At 41.8% G+C, this 24,854-nt stretch overlaps 1 protein-coding gene across 5 annotated transcripts in view; it reads left to right on the top strand.

Moving 5' to 3' along the window:
- The window catches only part of marchf8 (membrane-associated ring finger (C3HC4) 8), a 94,727-nt gene that overhangs the window by 51,899 nt on the left and 17,974 nt on the right, over positions 1–24,854 (top strand). For 4 of the 5 annotated variants that reach the window (XM_086179783.1, XM_086179784.1, XM_086179785.1 and 1 more), the window contains exon 3: positions 14,113–14,163. In XM_086179783.1, the coding sequence (XP_086035909.1) occupies positions 14,113–14,163 (51 nt within the window). Of the gene's footprint in view, positions 1–2,909; positions 3,338–14,112; positions 14,164–24,854 lie in introns of those variants that run through there. The other variant, XM_086179786.1, reaches the window with a different exon arrangement.

Below are 24,854 nucleotides of genomic sequence, written 5' to 3'. Positions count from 1 at the left end.
AATAAAAACTCAGGAAACCTTCAAGGAGTTTTTTCAGTGACTCGGCTGGGTCTCTTTACAGTGCATGTGTTGCTGGTAGGACAGTATTTACAGTTACACAACTTTTACAAATCAACATCCCAATTTGAAGGGCCACCCTAAGTACTTGATTGGTTTCCACCAACCTTCAGTAGCAAAATCGCTGTATCATTTAGCCATTTAGCGCTCGGTTTCATGATCTGTCCCTCCCTTGAGTTCACTGGTCCTGCTGTCAGTGTGAACGTCTGCTGACTCTCGTGTGTTCTGTTGCACACAGGTCCCCTCCACAGGCTTTGTCATCATCCTGGATAGAAATAGCATTTGAAAGGGGTCATTCTAAGCCCCCCTTTGCCTGACCACCCCTATGATGGTCACGTTCGCTCAAACACATTATCATTGGTTTTGACAGGTCAAGCTGAATGTGTTCCATTGGGTGAGAAAATCGAAAAGCTAAAAATGTGGGGCAAGAGGACAGTGGGTAACAACTCCAGTCAATCTTTTGTTAGATTGTGATGGTAGATAAACGCCATCGTGCAGCGGAACACTGACAGCCTCCATGTTTGTGTATTTTGGTCTGAAGATTGTGTCCCCTGAATACAACAGTCTTGGAAGTCATTCTCCGCTGCATCACAAAGACATATGTAAATGATGAGCAGAGCTCCACATCAAAGCCTCGTGCATTTGGTTACTGCTTCCTCTCCGAGATATTCAACATTTTATACAATAATAAGCCAAAAAAAACGTCTTTCTCAAGCATTTCCTTTCCCTGACCTTCTCCAGCACGTCTTGATTTGCATCTCGTGGCTTGCCTCTTTCTCTTAATTTGAGATAGATTTGATGGAAAGGTGCAGCAGGCATGTTGGCTGTAGTGTTGTAGTTATCAGTGTGCATGACTGTATTTGAATATGAACTGAAAAGGCCATTACAGCTCAATTTCACGCCCAGTGGGATATCTGACATGTTTCCTCCCCAGTAGAAATCAAACTGTCAAGAGTTCTCCGTCACTCTTTCTGTCTCTCTGTCTCTCCCATTTGGCCTTACATTTCTATCTTCACCCCTCCATCCACTATTTAATTTCCTTCCCTCTCCAGTCTTGTGGCACCGCTGCTCTGCCTTCATCCGGCTGATATTCATATACATTTCTTACGACTGATATTTTTTGACACAGGCTGTAATCAGTTCAACTACACAACACTCAACTGTAGTCAACCCACTTTTTCTAGAGCGTTGCATTAGAAAGCCTGTCAGTGAGGCTTTGACCTGTGATGAAAGGCTGACGGGGCTGTTCGCTCGCTGCGGCGGGCACCTTTTTTCACGCTGTAGTTTAACCGTCTTTTTAGCGCTCTTTTGTTCCCAACAGGTTTTATGGTTTCATCATAACTGAAGTGACAGCAGTGGAGAGAGGGCTGGGCGATACGATCACGATATATGTTTCCTTAAAAGTTTTTATGCAGTTTTCCTTTTTTTTTTTTTTTTTTTTTTGCAGTACTCTTCATAAAGCTTAAGGAAGTGAAGTTTTGGGAAAGTTTTTCATACTTGGATTCAAGCACTTTTTCCTGGATCACTCTTTCTCAGGTCCTCGTTCCCTCTTTTGACACAAAAGGCTTTGTGTTAAAAAAAAGTGGGTTTTTTTTACATGATGCTCCTAAACTAACGAAGATGCTTTGTTAATGATGAAAACCAAATTCAAGTGAGGAGCCAGGAAATGTAAATTTAAGTTGTTTTAGGTCAGTGTTCGGAAATGTTTCACTGGTCATCGCTGCCATCCTTCTTATCTTCAGCAGCGCTACTGTTCGATATATATTTGGAATCACAGTATGGCATTAAGTGCAATATCCACATCAGTTGGATAAAGGCAATAGGTGTTACAATATATTGTTATAGATAGAGATGTCTGTATTCTGTGTCATCAATCAAAATCAGGGCCAATCAAGCCATTTTTTTGCCTGCTCGGAATCTAAACATTTTATTTAACGTCAGCTGTCAAAGCAAAGATGTCAAACATTTGCCGATCACAGGCTCAAATAAAATGTTTTGCTGCTTTTTTTGCGTAATTAATGTCCGAAAATTTTGAGCCTTTGGGTTATGGATTGTTTGAGGCTTTTTTATTTACTTTGATATGTAAGAAAATCCATTGAAACCCATGAGTGAAGCATCGTGGAGCTACAGATTTTGCTTGTTCGGTTCCTTTCAGTGACAATAAAAATGCAAATGTGTGATAAAGTCTGTCCAAATACTCTCAGTATCACTCCTGTGAGCAATATCTCTTTCGCACCATCTGAAAGTTGCTGGTATGTTGCTTCTTATAACCAAGGGTTTGTTAAACACTTAATTTGGCATTTTTATTAGCAAATAATCCCAGGATTGTTCAGGGTTGTAGCTTTGCCCTTGACTACAGCTGGGAGGAGGTGTGATCGAAATCCCAACCCAACCTTTTGCTCCTCTTCACATCCCTGGGTACAGGTTGCAGATTGGTTGAACCAGGAACAACGGCCTCTCTCATTCGCCGACAGTGATGTTGGTGACTGACCATTTGTCTTAATACAGTCAAAGATTGTGTGTGTGTGTGGGGGGGGGGGGGGGGGGGCAGGTGTAAGTAGGGTCAGAGGGGAAGTATTTGGTGGTTAAAGTTAGTCTGCAGAGCAGAGCCAGTCTATTTGAAGGACGCCACCCCCCCTCATGAATGATTCAACAACAGTTTGCCCCTCCCCCTCACTCTCATCAAGATCAGCTGGAGGAAGAGTTAGCTCAGCCTGTGTGTGTGTGTGTGTGTGTGTGTGTGTGTGTGTGTGTGTGTGTGTGAGAGAGAGAGAGAGGGAGAGGGAGAGAGAGAGAGCAAGCCCGGACAAGTAGCAGCTCTGATTCTGTGTTTGTGTGTGTGCAGAAAATGTAGGGCAGCCGCTCATTCTCCCTCCCTCTCTCCCTCCCTCTGCCATCTCTCTCACTCCCTACCTTTTCCTCTGTCTGTCTTTGTCTCTGTACTTTGCTGCCATAGCTGCAGTCACCACGGTGACGGCTGACATTGTGGCCGCGGCTCCACTTCCGTATTTGCCAAGGCTTGGCTTTCTGCTTCTTTCCCTCCGTCTTGGCTCACCTCTTGGATTTACAGAAGGGTCATGTAACCTCCCCCAGGAACCATTGTCTGTGTGTGTGTTTGTGTGTGTGTGTGTGTGCGTGCGTGCGTGCATGTGAGAGAGAGAGAGAGAGTGTGTGTGTATGTGGGTGTGTGTGGGTGGGTGTATGTGTGTGAAAGAGAGAGAGAAAGGTGAGGTGTCTCCAGGATCCAGCCATGAATTCCTGTTGGAAAATGAAGATTCAGGTACAGATTCTTGTTCTTGCTTGTTTCATGTGTTGTTGTTGTTGATGTTGTTGATGATGATATTCATGTCCTGTGCTACACAGGGGTGTCTCCTCTTCTTCCTGTTAAAATATGTAGCTTATCCAAGAGAGGATGACGATAATAAGTGAAAGAGAAGAATCATTAGTTGCCTTTCAGTGGTTGTTATGGTGAGGCCTTCTGTCTCCGTGGTGACGGCAGAGAGCTTCTGCTGCAGTTGCAGGGAGATGAAAGAGTTGCCAGGAATGTGTGCTTTTGTTTATTTGTGTGTATACATGAAGGAGAGAGGGAATTAATAGACAGAAGCAGAATACTGTTGAGGTGATAGATGTGTTTATGTGCGATGGAACATTCTATTTGTCTTAGTAGCTGTGTATCAGAGTGTTTTAGCTCCATCAGCACTATCTCTGAGGGATTCTGAACCTTGTATTATTGTCGTGCGAGTGTGTATTGCGAGTGTGAGTGTGAGCATCTGCCACCTCTTCGGTGTGAAAGGTTGACCCACTTTCTCTGGTGCCCTTGCCCTTTGTTCAGGACGACTGGCTGTGCACAGTAGCGGGCTGACGGATACAGGGTTGTTGGGGCTGTTGTCGATTTTAGAGAACACAATAATTCAGATACATCAAAATATGCAGTGACCAAAGACACACGTGACAGAGGGTATGTAATTATGACAGGATAATTTACAGCGAAACAAACTTTATTCTCCAAAACGACATCAATAAACTGAACAGTTTAACTCATACTGGATGTTTTGGGGTGATGACGCTGTTATCAGTATCAGTGAGTAGAGTCGATATATCAGTCAATATTCTTTGTGCATTGATCTCTGAAATGGAGTCAGAAGATGTTAAAGTTTCAAAGTAAAGTTTTTTTTCCTATTTGAAGTGGTAAATTTCACTTGGGGTGCACGATGATATCAGCATGTCATCGGTGTCAGCAGATATTGGTCATATATTAGTATCAGTCCAATGGCTGATATAAGTATCACTACGAATACAAAGTTTTGCTCGTGAGGAAACAATGATTTTCTGGCTTTTTCAATTGTTTTAAAAAGTTTACCATGTTTACATGTGTTTTCAGTATGTTGAGTATTAACAAATGTCAGCTATTGGCCAAATCGCTTGTGAAATAATGGTATATAAGATACCAGCAAAAAAAAAATTCAATATCATGCGTCTGTTAATATCGCTAAGAATGTAATATTTGCAAATGACCTCTAGCATCATTTTCCGCATTGAATTCTGAAAGGGGAAAAAAAAAGTTTTGATTATCGGTTCACACCGGATAACATACGACCATGCGATACGGCTGTGACGCGCCAAGATCGTACGATATCAGCCACACTGGTATGTTGGTCAGGCTCTTATTGTGCCTCCACTGCTCCTGAACATGGTTGAATGTTATTTTTTTTGTTTTTTTGTTCACTGCTGTGTTAAGTGATAAATGGTGACTCGCGGTACTGGACATTATAAAACACTTGACATAAGCTGATACTTCTCCCATGAACCCTGTGACGTCTCTGCTCTGCTGTCCTTGCTCCTGTGCGCCGCTGCCTCACTAACACGAGTGTTGCTGTTGCTGTCCTCACTCTGCAGCGTGGTCGTGTGCTCATAGCACGCAGACACTCCACACAAACAAACCAGGCCTCTCAGGCAGAGCCTTCTGATATATAAATACATGTTCTCCTCTTGGTTCACAGCTTAGCATATCACATCAATGAATGATGCACCAAATCACAAAGCTTTGTGTCAAATCCGCAGCTGGGGGGAGGTACAGGAGAGAGTGAGGAGGGGGGATTAATGCAGTCACATGGCGTGGCACTGCTTAAAACCTGTTGGAGAAGGGAGGAGGAAGAGAGAGATATGAGGAAGAGGAGTTTGGATTTCATGGTGTAGTTTTCCTGCAGCATGATGGCGGTTGCAGTCATCAGTTGGGTATTTTGCAACTTGCCGCAGAGAAGCTCCATTTAGAGCCACATCTTCTTGTTTCCCTCAGACAGGGGCTCAGTTTTAAAGCCCACTAGCAAGCACAGTTTTAACATCCAACTAAGAACTGTTTAGTTAGTATTCAGCACACTGGATACTGCACTGAAAGAAAAAAAAAAAGAAGAAAACAGCAAGAGAAACTTGTTTCCAATGTTCCTACTCTTCAGATAAGGCTTTCATATTCCCAGCAGGGACCAGAGCTAATGCTGCTCTAAGCAGCTGCTGAGTGCTGCGAGCTATAAAGAGCTTGTTTGCTGCGTTTGGGCCTCAAGCTGTTATTGGCACTATTTTTCTTGTGTGTGAGTCCCTTTCTAACTGTTTTAGAGTTAGTGTTTTATAGCATACCTTCTTAATACAGTCAATATTTCACTATTCTTGACTCTCAAAGCATTTCTTGGTTTCTGTGCCTGTTTGCAGAATTCTAAGAATATTCAAAATTGGAATTTGAGTGGAAATTTGGGGGTAATTTATACAAACTGTGTAACCATATCTTCTTCTTGTAAGCAGACGTATGAATACTCATGCTTAATCAAGCAGTCGGCTGGCTAACAAAAGGTGGTAGAAACACATTTTTAGATAGTGTTTGCTAATTTATTCAAATATAAATGACTAAATATGTTAAGCCCATCTATATCAGCAAAATATGTCTGACTGCATTTAGTCTGTAGGGTCAAATACCATGCAGGAGATGCCGCAAGATGCTAAGAATCTGTGCATTTGATGGTAGGATGCACGTTGGATTGTAAACTAGTATAAATCACCCCAAAATGTCTGATACAGGCCTTCTAGTTAGCATGTATTCATGCAAAAACTAGAGATGTGATATCAGATCAGCAATGTTGGAATTGCGTGGTGATACTTGATGTACCTCACATATCAGCCGACTTCTTGCACAGATCATGTACTGATCCAGTTTCCTTTCCGTAGCTTTCCCTAGACTATGATACTGTGAGACATTTCACCAAACCGTACATACGCTACGGTTCATGTACGTACTTCTACATAGGTAGAAGTACTGTATGTGTGGTTCCTGCCTGTTAAAAGGAAGGTTTTTGTCGCCGCTGTTGCAGGATGTGCTTGCTCATGGAGAATTGTTGGGTGTAAATTCATTGAGGGAGTGTGGTACTGGACCTGCTCTACTTGTAAAGTGTCATGAGATAACTTTTGTTGTGGTTTGGTGATATACAAATAAAACTGACTTGACTTGACTACTGCAGCCTCATGATGCAACCTTAAACATAATGCCAACAACAACAACAACAACAATAGTAGTGATAATATTCATAACAAAAGCACACTGGTATTGTAATCACTATCAGCAGATTTGTATGAGAAACGGATTGGAACTGAAACAAATCTGGATTGGTTCCTCTGTAGTTAATTTCTACTGATTCTCATATGTTCCCATTAATTGAATGTGTTTTGCTGAAAAATAGGTAAAAAATCTTGACTTAAATGGGCGGCACAGTGGTGCAGTGGTTAGCACTGTCGCCTCAAGGTTCCAGTCCCGGCTCCGGCACAGGATCTTTCTGTGTGGAGTCTCCATTCTTCTCCCTGTGCCTGCGTGGGTTCTCTCCTGGTACTCCGGCTTCCTCCCACAGTCCAAAGACATGCGAGGCTGATTGATAATCTAAATTGACCGTAGGTGTGACTGTGAGTGTGAATGGTTGTCTGTCTCTATGTGTTGGCCCTGTGATGGACTGGTGACCTGTCCAGGGTGAACCCCGCCTCTCACCTGAAAGGTGCTGGGATAGGCTCCAGCCCCCCAGCGACCCTAAACAGGATAAGCAGAAGAAAATGGATGGATGGATCTTGACTTAAACTTCCCCTGGAAAATCTCAAAGTTTGCCGTGTGTGTGTGTGTGTGGGGGGGGGGGGGGGGGTCACAAATTAATAACAAGGACCTGACCAGGGTCACAATAATGTCATCTTGATATAGAGCAATCACTCCCTGCTGTTACTGTCTATCCTCTGTCAGATCTGCTTCTCGCCATAATTCTCCTGAATGTTCACTGGCTCTGACTCTGCTGTCACATGTCTAATACAGTACAGATGACCATCTACTGAGCTGAATATAATAGTCCCTGTCTCTGCCTGACCATATCCTGTTCGGACATACAGATGTAATTAGTCTGAAGATGAAGAGATATGAGCAACAGATAGAGGAGGAGAAGGAAGAAGATGGGAAGCTCACATCCTGCTGCTGATGAGAGCACCGACAGACATGCCTGTTCACACACAAACTGCATGCAGTCTGGGGGTGTTTCCTGTAGTTGGCTTATTTGAAAGGCAGCTTTAGTTTGATGTGGTTTATGATGCAGCCTCAGATGCTGGAGACCCACACTACAGGCTAAGACCTCATCCTGTTTAGGCTTTCTTGTTTAAAGCAAAGATTATACCCTCAAATGTTTGACAAATTCTCGTGTTAGGATCTAGAATGTCAAGTAGGTTCTTCCTGAAGTGCATGACCTGTGTGTGGAGGCTAGCTGCTCTGGCTACATGTCTGTGGTCAGTCAAGCTCTTTCCTAAATGTTGTTACTGTGCATAGTTGAGATTTCTCATCTGGTTCTGCTCTCCTGCCCAGCTGCCTGCTCACACAACGTCTGCATTTCCTCCTTTAAGCGGCTGCTGGACACTGACGGGGACAGGAAACCACATAAAAGACGACTTCCTGTCATAATGAAGCTAGATTTTTAATATGTCTGCAAAGGCGGTGGACTGTGACCTCTACTGAGGGAGGAGCTTATCAGTTACATGTCTATCTGTGTGCCTGTTTTGGGCTGTATTGCAGGTTCTGGGTGTGTGATAAGAGACACTTTTGGAGGAGGTGTGGCCATACGGTGGAATCAGTTGAGGAGGAAATCTTGTGTCAGCTTGTCTGTTACAACCCCAATAAAAAAACAAACAAACAAACCTTTGGCTTGTTTTTAAATCTGCTTTTGACTGAATGATAGCTCTAAAAGTATTTACATGAGCTATTCTGACGTAAACCTACATTATACCTGCAGATTCAGAACTTTACTGCTCCACCTGTCAGCCACATTCCTCCCAGACATTACGATCTGTAACAAAAATACGTTTTTGCTGGCTTAAAAGTCATATCAATAGTAATCTCCATCATGGCGTTCAGTTAGTATCGATGTTGCTGATGCATGTGTGCGAGTGCTGAAAGCATCCATGCATATGTTTTTATTTTACTGACACCAGACCACATGAAATGCTGCGAGCAGTGTGAGAGCGAAGGCTTCCGTGCAACATAAAGCCTTCTAATGGCTTCACGCCAAATGAGGCTCGACTTCTACTTCATCATTTTCAAAATCCCACTTCTCTCTCTGATTATAGGATCAACCCATATTTAGTTAGAAAAGTTATTATCTATAAGTGTAGCTGCAAGTATGTAACAGGAGACTCTTTAGTCATGCTTGTCTGGGGGAAGTTTTGTTGTTGTTGTTGTTGTTGTTTTTTTCTCCTGGCAGTGTCGACTACTTTCTTTTCCCATAAGTTGTACTTGAATGATCACTTTTTAAAAGCTCTTTTAAAAAAAAAAAACAACAACTTTCATATCTATCCAGATTTGAGGGATTTTGTTTAATTATACAGCATTAGTACTTCTTCTATTGAGAGCATTTTGAGCTGTCAAGCTTCTTTATAAGTCAGACAACATATTCTGTTTGTAGTTGCGCTCTCTCTGGTGGTGTATCTGGGTAACAAGTACGCTAAAACACAATATAATGCTCACATGTGCGATTTCAGAGAAGAGGAGAGCAGTTTATGTACCTCAGCGTCTCTGCCTCTGTGTGTATGTGTTTGTTTTTATTTCGGACACTTGCTGAATGGATGTAACCAAGTAAACAGTGGCGGTCAGACAGAAAATAATGGAAAAAAATTAAGAGAAAAAAATCAGCGCGTCCCTCCCTACTGACGAGGCTGAATGTATTGATACATACATGACATGGATTAATTACTCTCCCTGAATATTAAACATAATATTTTTACCCTACAACAACGACGGTAGCTGAACTCTAACATTAAATATTAAAATCATAAACACACGCACCATTCAAGGTTATTTTAAGCAGTCAGAGGCCTGCGTAAGCTGCTTGACATTGAACTGTGATTATTAGAAAATCTTCTCTTGAATGGGGAGCTGAGATGCTCTCCGAGGCCATTCAGACATGTAATTAATTTACAGAGAGAGTTAGGAAAAAAAAAAAAAAAAAAACAAGCTAAGAAAAGAGAGAGACGTTGATTCCAATAACCCGCGCACACGTCGTATCGCTCTCCATCATTAATTCCACTAATTTAATTTCTCTGACACTCACCTCATTACCACCGTCTGATAGCTATCATTCATTTGGCTTCTTTCTACAGTCATTCCCTCCTCGTCTTGTTAAGATGTCACCAATTTGTAATAGGAGATGATAGAGTGTCTTTGGACCTGTTTTTTTTTTCTCATCTGCTACATGAAACGAACCTCCAGCAATGCTTGATAAACAGAAAATTTGATTTAGGAACGTATCTTAAACGCTCCCCTAAAATTTCAGAAGGTTTTCTTTGTATTGAGAGGATTAATTAAAGTCCTTATTTTACAGATTACAACCAAATGAATCTTCTGCTTGTAGTTGCTGTTGCTCGCCTCTGGAATATTCTTCTTCTTTTTTTTTTTAAAGAGATATTCCCACTTTTAATAAGACAAATTTAATGGCCCTGAATCCATTTTTATTGTTTAAAATTTGTCCTTGATCTGACTCTTCTCCTGACGCGCTGCGTGAAGATGCCTCCGCGTATGCCACCAGTTATTGCTCCCAAAGCACTTGTTTTCTTCCTCTTAGTGGTTCTATTAACCTCTGGAAAAATGGTTGCTCATTATTACCATAGGTGGTGAAGCTGGTGTGTTTGCTTTGCTCTGTGGGTGTGTGTGAACTTTGAATCCCCCCAGTCCCATTTTCTAGATGTCAGGAGGCCGATTTGATAGCCATCTTGATCCAAACCGAATCGATGCAATTTGATGCGTTTTAATTAACCAGGGATTTGGTTTTAATGGCACTTGGCCGTGTCATGATGTGATCCAACAGTGTTAATCTTAAAATAAATACAACTGTAACAAAAGAATAATAATGATTGTTAAGTAATGAAGGCATAACATGGACTCAATGCTTTATTGAAAGGTTAATACCACTTTACAATAAGTCTCCCTTTACTGTATATATGTCCATCTAAGTTACTAGAGCTTGTTAAGGGTTTATAATGCAGTTAATAACGCACTTACAACAATGTATCTTTTTAAGGGAAGGTTTATTGTAAAGTCATCAAGAAATGTTAAGTTGCGAGAAGAAACACTGATGAAATTTTTAAATCTACTAAGGACAGACAGAGACAAGTCGACATCTCTCCGGGAATGTGATTTGTATATGCATGAGCTTCTGTAAACAAAAATCTCAGTTAATTAGACATTTTGTCAGTAGGATGTCCGTGGAGAGGAAGATATCCACCCTACCTTTTAGGCTTGAAGCTGCAGGTGCTTCCTTCGGATGGGAAAAGAGAACTAGAATCTTTATCATTAACTCAGAAAACAATCATATGCTTTCCTCTTGTCAACGCCAGCGTATTTTTTTTCTGACAGTTGCTCAGTGGAAAACGGTGATGCAGTTGTGTCCTTGTGAGGGAAAGGAAACAAGAGCAATATAATGCAGACATCCGTCGCTTGTACCAACAGTCTTTCTACTTCTGCTTCCAGGTTCAGAGATAACAGTTGAAAACCAGTACAGGCCTTCTATTTTTTTCCACTCTTAAAACGGATCCAGAATCAATGAAGAATCAAAGAAACCAAAAAGCAGAGTTGATAACACACCAACATCAATAACAGCTTATCTCATCCCTCGTGCTAGCATGCTGCCGCTCGCTCTTCCACACTGACTCTGCTGCACCTCTTGACGTGGGTCGGAACTTTAGCGCCGCCGCGTTTCACGGCTGTTGGCAGAAAGATTTTGCATCAACATCTCTCTTCTAAAAACGCCACACTCACGCTTCTTGAAAATCTAGTGGTGTTATGTCAAATCACAACTTCCTGCCAACTTTTGAGGAAATGAAAAGCAGACAGGGCCGAGGTGGGTGGGTGGGTGGGGGGGGGGCTTGTTTTGTTTGAGCAAGCGGTGTGGGCGGGCGTCACGTCAATCACAGAGAGCGAGCGCTGCAGAGAGAGGAGAAAAAAAAGGACAAAGTAATAATGACAGTCTGTTGATGCCAAAAATGAAACAAACGCATGTAATCTTGAGGGGTATTCTCACGCCACCTGCCACATCAGTTTATCCGCGATTCCACATTTTTACAGTTCTGGTGTGTTTGTATTAATCCAGCAACGTATCATTTCAAATTAAATCGGCTGAGAATGTTTACGCTCTTGCCATTTTCCTATTCAACATGTTTACCGGGTCGCTGGCTGCTGACATAAACCTGTCAAGGCTCAGTGAGATGATTCAAACCAGAAACGTCGCAGGTGTCGGTCAGCACCGCTCACATCAGTAAAGTTCTGTTGAGAACAGAGGCTTCGAGATTTTGACCCAAAACTCAGAGGTTTCATTTTCAGATTTTTGGGGGGGGGGCATTAAAGCTAGCTGAGAACAGAGCGGCAACCCTGAAAGTGGCGGCAATCCTTCTGAACATGACCCCCCCCCCCCCACCTCCTCCTTGACTGCTGCTGCTGCTTGAATCTACCGTCTTCAACTTGTGTCGTGAAAAGTTCTGTCTGCAAACAGACCTTCAGAAGAGGTGCAGATACACAGCAGACTGTGAAACATGAAGCCGCCTTCATCAGAATTATGCATGAGGAGAGAGAACAGCCTTTCATGTTGTCAGTGAAGGTGACCCTCAGAGGGTTGTTTTTTTTTTACCAGAAATTGCCTTACAGAGACCGAGGGTAAACACAGGGTTGATTCACTTCCCTCCGCGTCTTTTGTGGCATCTTCAGCTTCTGTGTTGCCTGTTGTTGAACAGTAAGGGGCCTTGTTACTCATCAGTCTGTGCACATTCACTTGCTCCTTCTTATTTAGCCAAAATGGATGGGTTTAAGGCGAAGATTATTCATTTGTTCAGTTCTTTTGCTCTGCTTGTTATCCCAGGCATTCTCTGTAAAAACTGAATTTTTTATCCTTGTTGACACTCTTACAATTGATTCGCTGCGTAAATTGCGTCCATCGAGAGCCGTATTTACCATTCTGTAGTGCTGATTCAGAGGAAAAAGCTGAGGAGGTAATGGAAGAAAACAGCTACACTTTTAGGTTTGCTTCCTTTTGCAGTTCTTGCTGCTCCAAAAAAAAACAAAAACGTGCAAACGATTTTAGTTTTTGATGCCATTCACTTTCCTGCTTTTAAACTGTGTTTTGGCATCAGTCAAGAAATGTATTTGACAGAATGTTGGTAGATTACGACAGAAAATGAATTTGTGCCTGACATTTACTTTATCAAATTGACTGGAAGTTGTGTACCCACTTATTTAGAATTGTTCATCTTCTTAGAAGTTATTAGCTTTATTTGCCTCATCAAAGTAATTTCGTTTTTAAATTTCTGTTTACACATTTTGCTCTGTAGCAGGACGTGTGTGTGTGTGTGTGTGTGTGTGTGTGTGTGTGTGTGTGTGTGTGTGTGTGTGTGTATTTATACGTACTATGGTATGGTTAATCGTAGTGTACTACTTGTTTAGTAGCTAGCTGCTTCTGTTTCTTGATTATCACTTCCAATCTGAAAAAGTCTGAAGACACATTTCCACCCATGAGAACCATCTGACGCATCATTCTTGTCTAGTAGGAACATCGCTCTTTCGATCAGTTGTGTCTCCGTAAGCTTTTCATAATTGTTGTGGGCAGTGTTCAACGTAGGCCGCAGCGACGATGCATTTGTAAACTAACATCAGGGATAACCAACCGCCTTTTATGAAGCAAACCTATTTAAAGATACATTTACCAACTTGTTCCGCTACCCAAATCTTTGCTGTATTCGCCATTTTTACTGTGTCTTTACTCTGTCTTTGTACATGCGATAAAGACTCCATGAATGTTTTCTGTGTGTATGCACGGTTCTGAGAGTTGACAGGATAAGTTTTGGAGGAGGTCAATGCTGGTCCCTGAAAGACAAACACAGTGTTGCTCTTTAACGATTTAATCCTCCTTTGCTTTGGTTTGTTCCTGAAGTTAAAACCTACGGAGTTGATCTGCTAAGATTTGTTTGTGCGTGAAGCAGCAGTCAAACCCTGCGTGAACTCGTCTTATGTAATGATTGATTACTCATTAAGGAACAGTGCGTTTCGCTCTGAATGCAGCTCACTGCCTCAGAGGCTGCCTCTCGGAGTCTCGGATGCACACCGAGAACGAAGAATGGGAATCATTCTTGTCCCCAAACAGAACTTGACTGTGCTGAACTCTGGTGCTTTGTTTCACTCTCTGGGTAATGATACAGATATTATAACGACATTTCATTTGGAGTTTGGAAAGGATGTGTGATGTAATCAGCTTGTGCCAGTTCTTTGTATACCATCATAAGATGCCAAACAGCTCAGGCTCCTGAGCTACAGAGAAATATGCCATAATCAGACCTAACTATCAAACCTAACTATCCTTTCATCATATCTGGCTGCATTTTCCTGTTGGCGTAGTTGAGAATGGATGCTCAGATGGAGGAATTATGGGGCTTGTCAAATTTGAAGGAAAACAGAAGCTTATTTTTATTTGTTTCTGATTTTCACTCATCTATCCTTCTTTTCCTGTCATTTTACAGAATGAAAAACCTCTGGGTCATTCAGCAAGCAGATCCAGCAATATATCAAAGGTGAGCCAAGCATGCAGTGATGTTATTTAAAAAAAAATGGCATGTACGACCTTGCTCTGTCACGAAGGGAGGAATGAGGGGGAGAGTAAAGACAGGACGGATGAGATTGACAGACTTGACACACATGCAGAGCAGCTGAGAGACAACCTGCCTGTCTCGCATCACATCGCCTCAATCAGAGCCGATCAACATCCCGAAAGCACAGACGCGGTGCTTCTACACCTCTGGAACTCTTCTGTGCCTTCTCTCCCTTTTTTCCTCCCCCTCTCATCCACTTCTCCCACTGCCAGAGCCACTGTCGGCATTAAATCTGGCTCTGCAGTCTCAATCCTTGTTCTCCTGAGCCTCTTAGTGGATAAACCATTTACTTGTGCTAAGAGATGTCAGGGTCACTTCGCCACCACAGGGCTGCTCTGTCACAAACGCTTGATCCACCAGTCAGACCATCTTTAAATGTGAGTGGTACACGAGTTGCCGCGCCCAAGCAATAAATATGTCACAATTACTTTCAAGGTCGCAAGAAATCTTGTATTCTAATTCTGTGTAGTGCTTGGCGGTATACCAGATACCGGTTTTCCTTTATTGTCATTTCAGCTTAAGCGCCTCCATATGTTTAAAAAAAAAAAAAAAAAAAAAAACTAGATTTTAAATTGGCTTTAAAAACAAGGAAATTGCTCAAGTCAAGTTAGTAACTAGTCATTTGGAATGAATGAATGAATACATAAAAGCCATGACTTTAGAATACTGGTAAATTAAAAGAATCTTCATATCGTATAAGTGCTTTGATATTTGAAGTACATTCGTAGATTGTTGAGTGAAGGGCCCCTTTACTGTAAGAGTCCATTTAAAGTGCATGGAGGGAAGCTCAGATTGGTGTTAATGGGGGGGGGGGGGGGGGGTTGCTAGCAGTGGAAATTAAATCAAATTGTTTTCAGCAGGGGGCGGCACGGTGGTGCAGTGGTTAGCACTGTCACCTCACAGCAAGAAGGTTCCTGGTTTGAGTCCCGGCTCGGTCAGGGGATCTTTCTGTGTGAGTCTCCATGTTCTCCCTGTTCCTGTGTGGGTTCTCTCTGGTACTCCAGCTTCCTCCCACAGTCCAAAGACATCAAGAGGGGACGAGGCTGATTGATACTCTAAATTGACCGTAGGTGTGACTGAGAGTGTGAATGGTTGTTTGTCTATATTTGTTGGCCCTGAGATGGACGGGCGACCCGTCCAGGGTGAACCCTGCCACACGCCCGAAAGCTGCTGGGATAGGCTCCAGCCCCCCCGCGACCCTTAGCAGGAATAAGCAGTTGAAAATGGATGGATGGATGTTTTCAGAAGTTAGCAGCAGTTGTTTTTTTAAGTCACAGGGGCCAAGGAAACCATATAATAATGAAAGTGATGACTTGAATGTGTTTTTTACAGTGTAAAAAAAAAACCTCTGTAGCTGCTCCTGATAGTAAATTCCTCCTCTATAAACTTATATAAAGGTCCAGTCATGCAAAAGGATAAGAAATAATCAAATCTCCAGCCACCAGTCGAGTATACGGTGATACTAAGTCAACGCGTAGGGTTTGGCTTTATAGAACCACCACCTCTGCTTGTGCAGGTCAAAGTACATCACGGTGTAAAACTGTTATGTGTACAGCAAGTACACTCAGTCAGGATTACGACAGCAAATTTTCCAACTGACGGACTGAGTTATAACTTTAAAGTCCACTTTACAATGCTGAGATCATCATGCGGTCATGTGGTTGTCCTGTGAGCTAAATCTGTCATCGCCTCCTATTCAGTGACATTTCAGAGTCCAGAAAGAAGAAATGATGTCATGTTGTTGTTTGTTTTTAAGTTCGATGTTATATTATGTTATATTATTATTATTATGTATGTAAACAAAAAGCAGACTGTTCTCTTTTAAAGGTTTCCAGCATTGTGTTCGTGGAGGAAAGAAGTCAGTAGCTGTTGTGGTATGATAGCTTGAAGGAGCTTAGAAGTAGACAAACTCTGCAAATATGCAGGTTTTTGTCCTACATATCAATATTGCCCATCAACTCTTCCCTTACTGAAGTCCAGCCAGATACGAATATTTCTGGAATTATAGAAGTAACCAAATTCCCTTCAAAATTTGTTTTAATCCAAACATTGGGACGGATAATCAGGGTCAAATTCCCTAATAATACAGTTCAAATGCATCATTATGAAAAACAGCTCAGAGAAGACAGCTTGTTCTTCTCAGGGATTAATCGCCCTCGTTCCCATTCTAATATTACTGCTGCGAGAACCACGAAACATTTGGTATAGAAATATCCGTCTGTGGGATTCAACAGCCAACTGCCTTTTCTTTGAAATGTTATTGAGTAGCCCTCATCATGAAGGTGCATGTTGATTTTGATTTTGTCTGGGGAAAAAAAGGCAAGTGTGACATCATGATTGACTCTGAGTAGAACGCTAGTAGTCGAGGCTTTTGTTTGGAAGTTTTAGAAGTCAGGAGTGGAGGTCATGCTAGATGACTATAATGCCTTTTTCTGCTTCAAACTGCATAAATTATTGTTCTGCTGTAAATAATTTGCGTTTGATCGACTCAGGTGGGCCCTTGATACTGCCGCTGCTCTGACTTTGGTCCCAAAAAACAGTTGTTTTGAAACTTTTCACAGTGCTTATTTACTCACTCAGTCCACTTATCTCCTCTTCGGGTGGCAGAATCCATATGAAAGTGCATGTGGCCATACACAGAGTGACATGTGACGTCCACGCTCTTCGCGTAGCAACCACAACGCCACAGACGCACTTTTGGTCACACAACCATGTAACATGGATGTGTCCGAATTTCAGGTTGAAGTTTCATCAGGTCCATATTTGTTTATATTAAAGGAACAAATAAATAAGTCACACATTGATACAGACTTACATTTTCTCCATATCTTGGTCATTGACTCCTTCTGCTGAATATCCTATCCTCAAGTTGTTGTTTTTTTTTATGTCATTATTCAATACTTTTATTTCTTTGCGCAATTGTTGCGCCGTCATCTTGTTTGGATGCACTACTAGACGTTAACTCTTCTATTACAAAATGTTAATTGGTTAAAAGACTTTAATTAAAGGCATCAGTCCATTAGGTGCCCCCCCCCCCCCCCCCACACACACACACACACACACACACCGCTGCCCAGACCAGCTCACAATGTGATGGGACGTCTGTACTGTAGGTTAGCAACAGGTCCAAAGAGGGTCTCCTGCCTTGTCATTGAATGTCCTACCTAGACCGCCGGTGTGTGTAATGAGTGATCAATGTAAAGTAAACATAGTTTGACAGCTTTTAATTAACAGTGTGTCTGCCAGCTGCTGTTTCCCGCTCCTTCCCACAGGGAAATCTCTCTAATTGGCTGCTGTTAAATCTGTCTGAATTTCTCATCAGATTTGGAGCTTCAACGGTCAAAGGGAACGAAATGACAGGTCGTTTTTTTTGGGGGGGGGAGGGGTGAGCAAAAAAATAAACCGACTCCCAATTAAGGAGGTACTGTGGATGATTATATTCATATGATATAAAAACGGGAAGTGGTTTGAATCCGAACCTGATCTGTGAGACTACAGGAGATGATTTTATGCATTTATACAGCACATTTAAAAGTGTCCTCGCTCTCTGCGGTGTTGGCAGGATGAGCTGGAAGATTTTCACATTTCCAGCAGTGAGTAAAATTTTCCTTTTTGCTGATAGACTATGAAATGTAGGTCAAGCTAATTTATGTCGTGAAGCTGCAGAACATGATGAATGAAGGCATGTCACAGTTTTAACGGAGAGCTGGTGAGATGTGGCGTTACCTGTCTGTACAAAACTGCTGATGACATGGATGCTTCATCATAATCGGGACCCTGCTGTCTTTCTCCCCCCCCCCCCCCCCCCCCCCCCCAGCTCCAGCCAGGTTTCTAATAGGGACGCTAAAGCACGGCTTCACATCCACGCTGAATCATATCGACTCATGTCAGATCAAATCAAAAAAAGAATCCAATTGTTGACCCACTTGAAAGACATCACTCGACATCTGTCGGAGAGGAATATTTCATAACATCTCCGTGTTGGCGCACCAGCACAGTCTGGATCATTTGAATGTGAAAGCTTTAAAACATCCAAAGAATTTGTACATTCTGTCAAACCATCTGGCCCAGTTTTACCCTGAATAACCTTTCAGATTAATCACCGTGTGTTTTGGCTTTTTTTTATATTAAGACGCTTTTATCTTAATACAGTGTTTTCTTTCATTATAAAGCAACTCAGAAAAGCATCTTCTTTCTAGAAATCCACTAACTTGAAACACTGGAGGGAATATCTATCATGAGACACACCGGGATGGAGGTTTATATAATAAAGAAGCAAGCTGCAGTGTTTAGCCGAGGGCTAGATAGTTTCATAAAGGCTGATATTGCCTCCATCAGTGAGTTTGGAAAAGACGGTTGCTCTTCCAGATAAATGCATGTGTGAATCTAAAGCCAAAAACTGTCTGCCCTGCTCTATTTGTTTGTTCATTGATTCACTTATTCACGAGGAGTTTTTCATCGAGCTGTTTACAGACGCGTCTAAAGGGATATATTGAGGGCAAGTAAGCTTTTTTTTTTTCCAGTAAAAGCCAGAATGGTCAGTGATGAATATACAAAAGCAGCTCTGAAAGCTTTTTCTGAGCTCCTAGTGTGGGCTGAGGATTGCCTGTTTGGTTGGCACCAGCTGAGTTTTCACCCTGCGAGGTCAGGAGGCTTTGCTGTAGCCGTTTCCCTCTTTAGCACAGTGCCAGGGACGTGTGCGATGCCTCCTACACTGTTCTGGGGAGGAATTAAAGTATTACACTCCTCATAAAGACAAAAAGCAACAAGCCACCACTCAGTGGGCCAAAGTTGATTTCCAGCCAAACATCTGGTGGTGCTCTAAAATTCAAGCTGCTGCAGTTTTGTAGCATTTTGTGGCTCCTTTGCTGCACTGAACAACCCGTCCTCTACTGCTCTGCTGAACCAGATCGGCTGGTCTGTACATTGGATGGACTACTGCAGATAAAGCTAGTCTCTTAGCCAAGTGATGAAGTTAAGTTCTTAGATTCGCTGTCGTTTCCCCTTTTCTGTTTTCTTCGGTGATTTGTTCAAATTTGCAGTGTTTTATTTTACAGGTCGGTGTCATTGGAGAAACCAAGACTGCAAAGGTTTCACTGCAAAATTTGTTTATTTTCATTTAAAAAAATATCCTGATTCTTAAAGTAAAAAAAATTATACTTTGAGAAACAAAAAACAATTACTTCTCTCAAAATACAATATTTTACGCTGTGGTTCAGGTCATGTTTTAGACCACAGCCTTTTGGCCAGGGAAAGATCACGGTTTGGGTTGATACAAATTAAACGGCTGATGTCACACCACCTCGGTTTTGTTGCAAGAAAAACGGATGCAAATGGACGGATATATCCTCACTTTCTGAAACGTAGGTAGAATTATTTAGTATTGTTTTTAATGGTACTCTCCCCCCCCCATCTCCATCTCCTGTGTATTGTTTAACACAGAAAATGCAACAGAATATTCTAAAACATTTTTAAATCCATCACATAGTCGCAGTTTCAGAAGCTCAAACCTGCTTTATCATCAGGAATTTGTATTTTCCCAATGTCAGGATATCAAAAACTACTGTCGTTGTGACTCTCGCTGGGAACACCAGGCTCTCCTTCAAGATCTTCATAATTTGACACACTGAAGCGCTTAAAATATCAAGCAAAGCAGAATTTTCCACATCGGCCACGTTCAGCTTTTGGAGTTTAACTGAAAACAAATGATCCGTTTACTGTGAAGCCACTGTATTTTAACAGCGTTATATAAACAGTTCTCAAATCACATTAGATGATGTGAATACTGCGATTGATAAAACGCTAAACCTTTGTCATCTGGTGCGGTCTGTGATTTGGGAGCGTGTTAAAGATTGTGTTTATCTCTGATCGTCATCTATGATGTTATTTCCCCACAAACAGCAGCTGCCTCGAGAGAGTTGCTTTCTTCGACCGTCTCAGAAGGGAACAAACATTTTACCGCATACTCGTCGAGCATGAAGTTTGAAAACATGAAAAGATTCATTTGTCTCTTTTTCATAAAATCTGTTGCCGTTATATTCTGAAGCCCATCCAAGAGCGTGGTGCCAGTTTCTACAAGCTGACGTGAGGTTCCTTCGGAGCAGATGGTCGTGCACGACTTAAGGAAGTCTCCGGTGCCAGAGAAATGATTGGCAAAATAAAATCGGACAGCTTTTCTGCAGCTTTCTGCACAAACTGCTGCCACCAAAATCATCCCAATAAAGGCTTTCATGTGCTTTTAGTGTCTCAGTAGTACTACTTTTCTCAATGTCAGTTTTGTGACTAAATTCCGTCATTTTCTCATAGTATGTGATATTATTAATATTTTTCTTGGGTTTAACCAAAGCCTTTCTTCTGTTCTATCATCACTTATAGTTAAATAGTACATTAAAGGTGTTTAAAATGCAAAGTTTGGATTGCAGCGGGATCTTGAGCCTGCCAGGTGCTTCGACTGCACCTGTAATGAAATGGTAAAAAGAACTTACTGATGAGACACTGAACATTAGCAAAGGCCTGTTGTTTTATGTGAGAGGAGGTATGTTAGCAGTTCAACCTGCAGCAAGGTTGTACAGCGACATTGCCCTTCGTCTCACGCACGCACGCATACACGCACGCAGTTATTCTCAGTAATGTAAAGCATGGTTTTCATTGTGTGCATGCGTGTCTGTGCAGTTTTCGGAAACCTCATGAAGAATAAGCTTGATTATGAGTTTACTTCATGCTTCTGTTTTACCGGAGTACAGAATCAATTTGCATTACCCCTAAATGATCGGTTCAGATTCTTTTCATGAAGGCGCTACATTAAAAACCACACAGACTTGGAAAAGATCAAAAGAGAACCCCTAAGTATTGAACAGCACTGTATTATCCGTGACAGAGAGACAAGTAAAAGCTGCATGCGACACATCTACAGGTTGTTAGCAGCTGATGAGGCTGAAAATATCCTCCGTCTGAAAGCAGAACAGCTGTTAGAACTACACATGAACACGGAGGACCTGGGAGGATTTATGTGTCGTGAAGGGGTCATCAGACCTCCATGGAGTGGAGGATAAAAATAAAACAGTTCTACTGATGATAATTCTGAATATTTCTAAAGTTTCAGTATCAGTTCATATGTTCTTGGACTGTGCGGTCCTCTAGAGATTTTGACATATAATTAAAGAGGAGACTGAATTCTTGTAGATCTGTTCTTGTTTGTACTTGGAGAGTCATCACAAAGAGTAACAGATATAGATAAAACCTATAATATGCATAGATCTGTTTACTGCTCGTGCAATGATAACTGTAATTTGGAGGGAAGTGCTTTCACGGGCACAGACGCAAGGGAGTCAAGAATGAAACAAGTTTTGAATATAGGACAGCAAAGATGGACTTGTTTCTGCAGAGATGGACCAGTTCTGCTCTGAGTGTCTACGTTCTCTGTCAAGGACGTGTTCTGACTTAATTTTCCACATAATCTGTTGTTTGAGCTACACAATTACCCACATAAACAATAAGTAATTTCACTTGAAAAGTCAATGTGGAAGTAGACATTGACTGCCGTAGGTGCAAATGACGTGTTGAGCTGTGTCTGGCTCGAATAGAAGCTGCATCTCATCCGCGGGTCAGCTTGGGCCGCAGACCTTTATTACCCCCCCAACCTAACTGGTCGTACAATCATCTGTCACTGCAAGGCAGAAATATTTACCTTTTTAAAAATGTCGATATTTAACCGGGGAAATACAGGTCGCATAAAACAATCCAACCTCTGCCATTCTTGTCGATTAACTGTTGTTAACATCCATTTAAACCTTTATTTATTTGCCTCTGTACCGAAAGGAAACAGGAAATGAAACCCTAAAAAAAACCTAAATGTAATTACTTACCTTTGCCCTACTGTTCATTGAATATTTTCCCAAAATACCAATTTACATCTAGATTGATGTGGATGGTCGTCATCTGCATACACACCATAAATTGAGCACGGGTCGTGCACTTCTAAACTTTTGCTGGCAGAAATGTTTTTTAATCTGCACTGCGTACCTCATTTGTGTACCTGCAGTTTAAAAACCTGGCTCTGCTACTGCATGTTGTCAAATGTGTTGCAGTATTTTTGAGCTCTTGCGTCCTTCATCCAACAAACGTCGCCCTGTTGAACCAAGGAATTGTTTCTGGGAGCTTTACACGCCACCATGAAGCAACGTGGCTGTAAGAGTTACTGTTAACAGTGGCGGGCCGATTTCTCTCCCTCTCTTAAATATTTGTAATCGACTGAGAGATTTTCTGTGGCAAACATACCTTTCAGACGTCAGCTGTCAATCTTGCTCATCTCTAATTTGTGCTTAATCTTCAAACAGTTGCGCAATAAGTTAAATAAACAACTTAACTTCTTTTTTTAACGAAACAGTGCCTCTTTAACCACACATAGAGCATCTTTCCTTTGGAATCTGATTGTTTCAAAGATCTAAAAAGTGATGAAGGTCCAAGCATCACAAAACAAACGGTCCCCTCCATGTATCTGGTCAGCTACACGGGTCATGAGTTTGTTCCTCAACATTTTTAAATCCAAGTGTCCATTTTTGTCCAAAGTTTTCTTCATGTGTTTATGCACATAGACACGTTCGGCATTTTATTTTCCCCATTTTGTCGTCTCTCTTCTAGAAAATCCCATTTGAACTGTTGTGAACTATTGATGCATGTTGGCATTCTTTCTTATCGCTTCAACTTTAGTAAAGAAAAGAGTGGCCTCGAGCAAATTTATGTAGTTTGCTCTTTCTGATCTTTTTATTTTGATATTATTTTTCGTCTGGGACCTCAATACTAACTTTTGACATGTTTTTAATGTTCTTTTCTGTTTGCTTGTTGTTATTACTGTTATTATTATCCCAATGTGGATTATTCTATAAATTTGAACTATGCGGCCATCAGGTCTAAATGGGATTACGTAAAAGTGTTTTTAAAAAAAAAAAACTAGAAAAAGAGGGAATTAGGAGACCTTGAACTGGGATTTATTGCACGATCTTTGATGTAGTGACACATCTACGCTGCTCACATGGAGGCAGTGATTTGTTGCTCCTCTCATACTTTAAAGGTTATTCTTTCAATACCCCCTTCTCCTCAAAGCAGGAAAACGAGTGCTGTATTTCTCCCCTGATAGAAAAGAGAGGGAAGAAGTGGAAGAGGATAATTTATGCTTAGATGAAGTGTTGCTCTGAGAGAGAGGTTACATGAGGAGTTGAGATAATGAATTGGGTGATTGTCTCAGTGAGCTACATGAACAGGTGTTCATTTCAGAGGGAGATTTCTGTGGTGAAGCTGGGTTTGATTTATTCGGTGGTCAAATTCAAGAACACGCAAGTGTCTTTTCACAGTTAAAAGGAAACAAGTTTGTTCAGGATTAGCCACCTCATCAAAGATGGTGGACTGTAATGGGAGAGCGTCGAAGTTAATCATCATTATCTCAGTCATTTTATAACCTGGCATTTAAACAGATGGTTACTCATTGGCTGATGCACAGAAGATAGAGGAATGAATGATTAACTAAGGTGACAGTGTGTTAATAAAAGGAGGGATAAAGATAGCATCAGTGCAATCATCATCCACCTTTTATCAGTTGACACTTAGGTCACATGACTAAGCATCATCTGGTTCTTTTTACTTCCTTAAACGCAGCATTGGCTGCATAACAGTAACCACATTGATCTCATCGTTTTGTCTTGACTGCGTTTCTTCCCCCCCCCCCCCCTACTTTAAGTCCAGACTCTCGCAGGAGCGCGATACAAAAGCGCTCAACTTTTTTTTTTTTTTTTAGAAGACGACTGAAATAAATAATATTTTGAGGGGAAATTAAAGGGTTTGGTAGAATTGCAGCCTTGGATGAACTATTTTAGAGAATCGATTCACAAGAGAGTCCCTGCGTGATATAGTGAGGCGTCCTGTTCTAAATGAGGAGCGCCCTGAGATAACATCTGTTACCACTGGCTGCTGTATAAATAAAACCCACTTGTGTCTTTGGGTGCAAAGGAAGAGAAACTGTGCCGTTCATCAGCAGAGTGAAGTCAGGCTGAAGGGCAGAGCTGGACATTGAATCCTCTATTGATTAGTGTCAGGCCGTGAGCTATAAATGTCCCCCTAGTTAGAGATGAAATCGATAGGTAATTAGTTCCTTGCTGAAATGACCAGGCCCCCCGTGTCTTTACGTTAGCTACCCAAACACTATTAGATCAGATCCCATTCTTTACTGTCACTGTTGGAAGCTGAAGGACTCATGGAGGGAACAGGCATGTTGCTGTTACAGACCATTAATACAACTTAAAAACTTCAGAAAACTTTTTTAATGGATTAGACAGACGTGATTTAAAGTTTTAGAGGTGCTGGAAGGAATGGGGGCGGCATGGCTCAGAGGTACAGTGGCCGTCTAGCAACCGAAGGATCGCTGGTTCAATCCTCACTTCCCCAGGTGACCATGTCAAAGTATCCTTGAGCAAGATACTAAACCCCTAATTGCTCCTGATGGCCCTGCGATGGACTGGTGACCCGTCCTGGTTGAACCCCGCCTCTCGCCAAATGTCAGCTGGGATAGGCTCCAAGGCCCCCCACTGAAAAACACACATAAAAAGTCCATTGTTGCTTCA

The sequence above is a fragment of the Aulostomus chinensis genome, chromosome 16 (assembly GCF_037954235.1).
Source record: "Aulostomus chinensis isolate RoL2024-O1b breed Wild chromosome 16, RoL_Achi_v1.0, whole genome shotgun sequence".
In the NCBI taxonomy this organism is placed as follows: Eukaryota; Metazoa; Chordata; class Actinopteri; order Syngnathiformes; family Aulostomidae; genus Aulostomus; species Aulostomus chinensis.
This window is presented reverse-complemented; position numbering and strand designations above follow the sequence as displayed.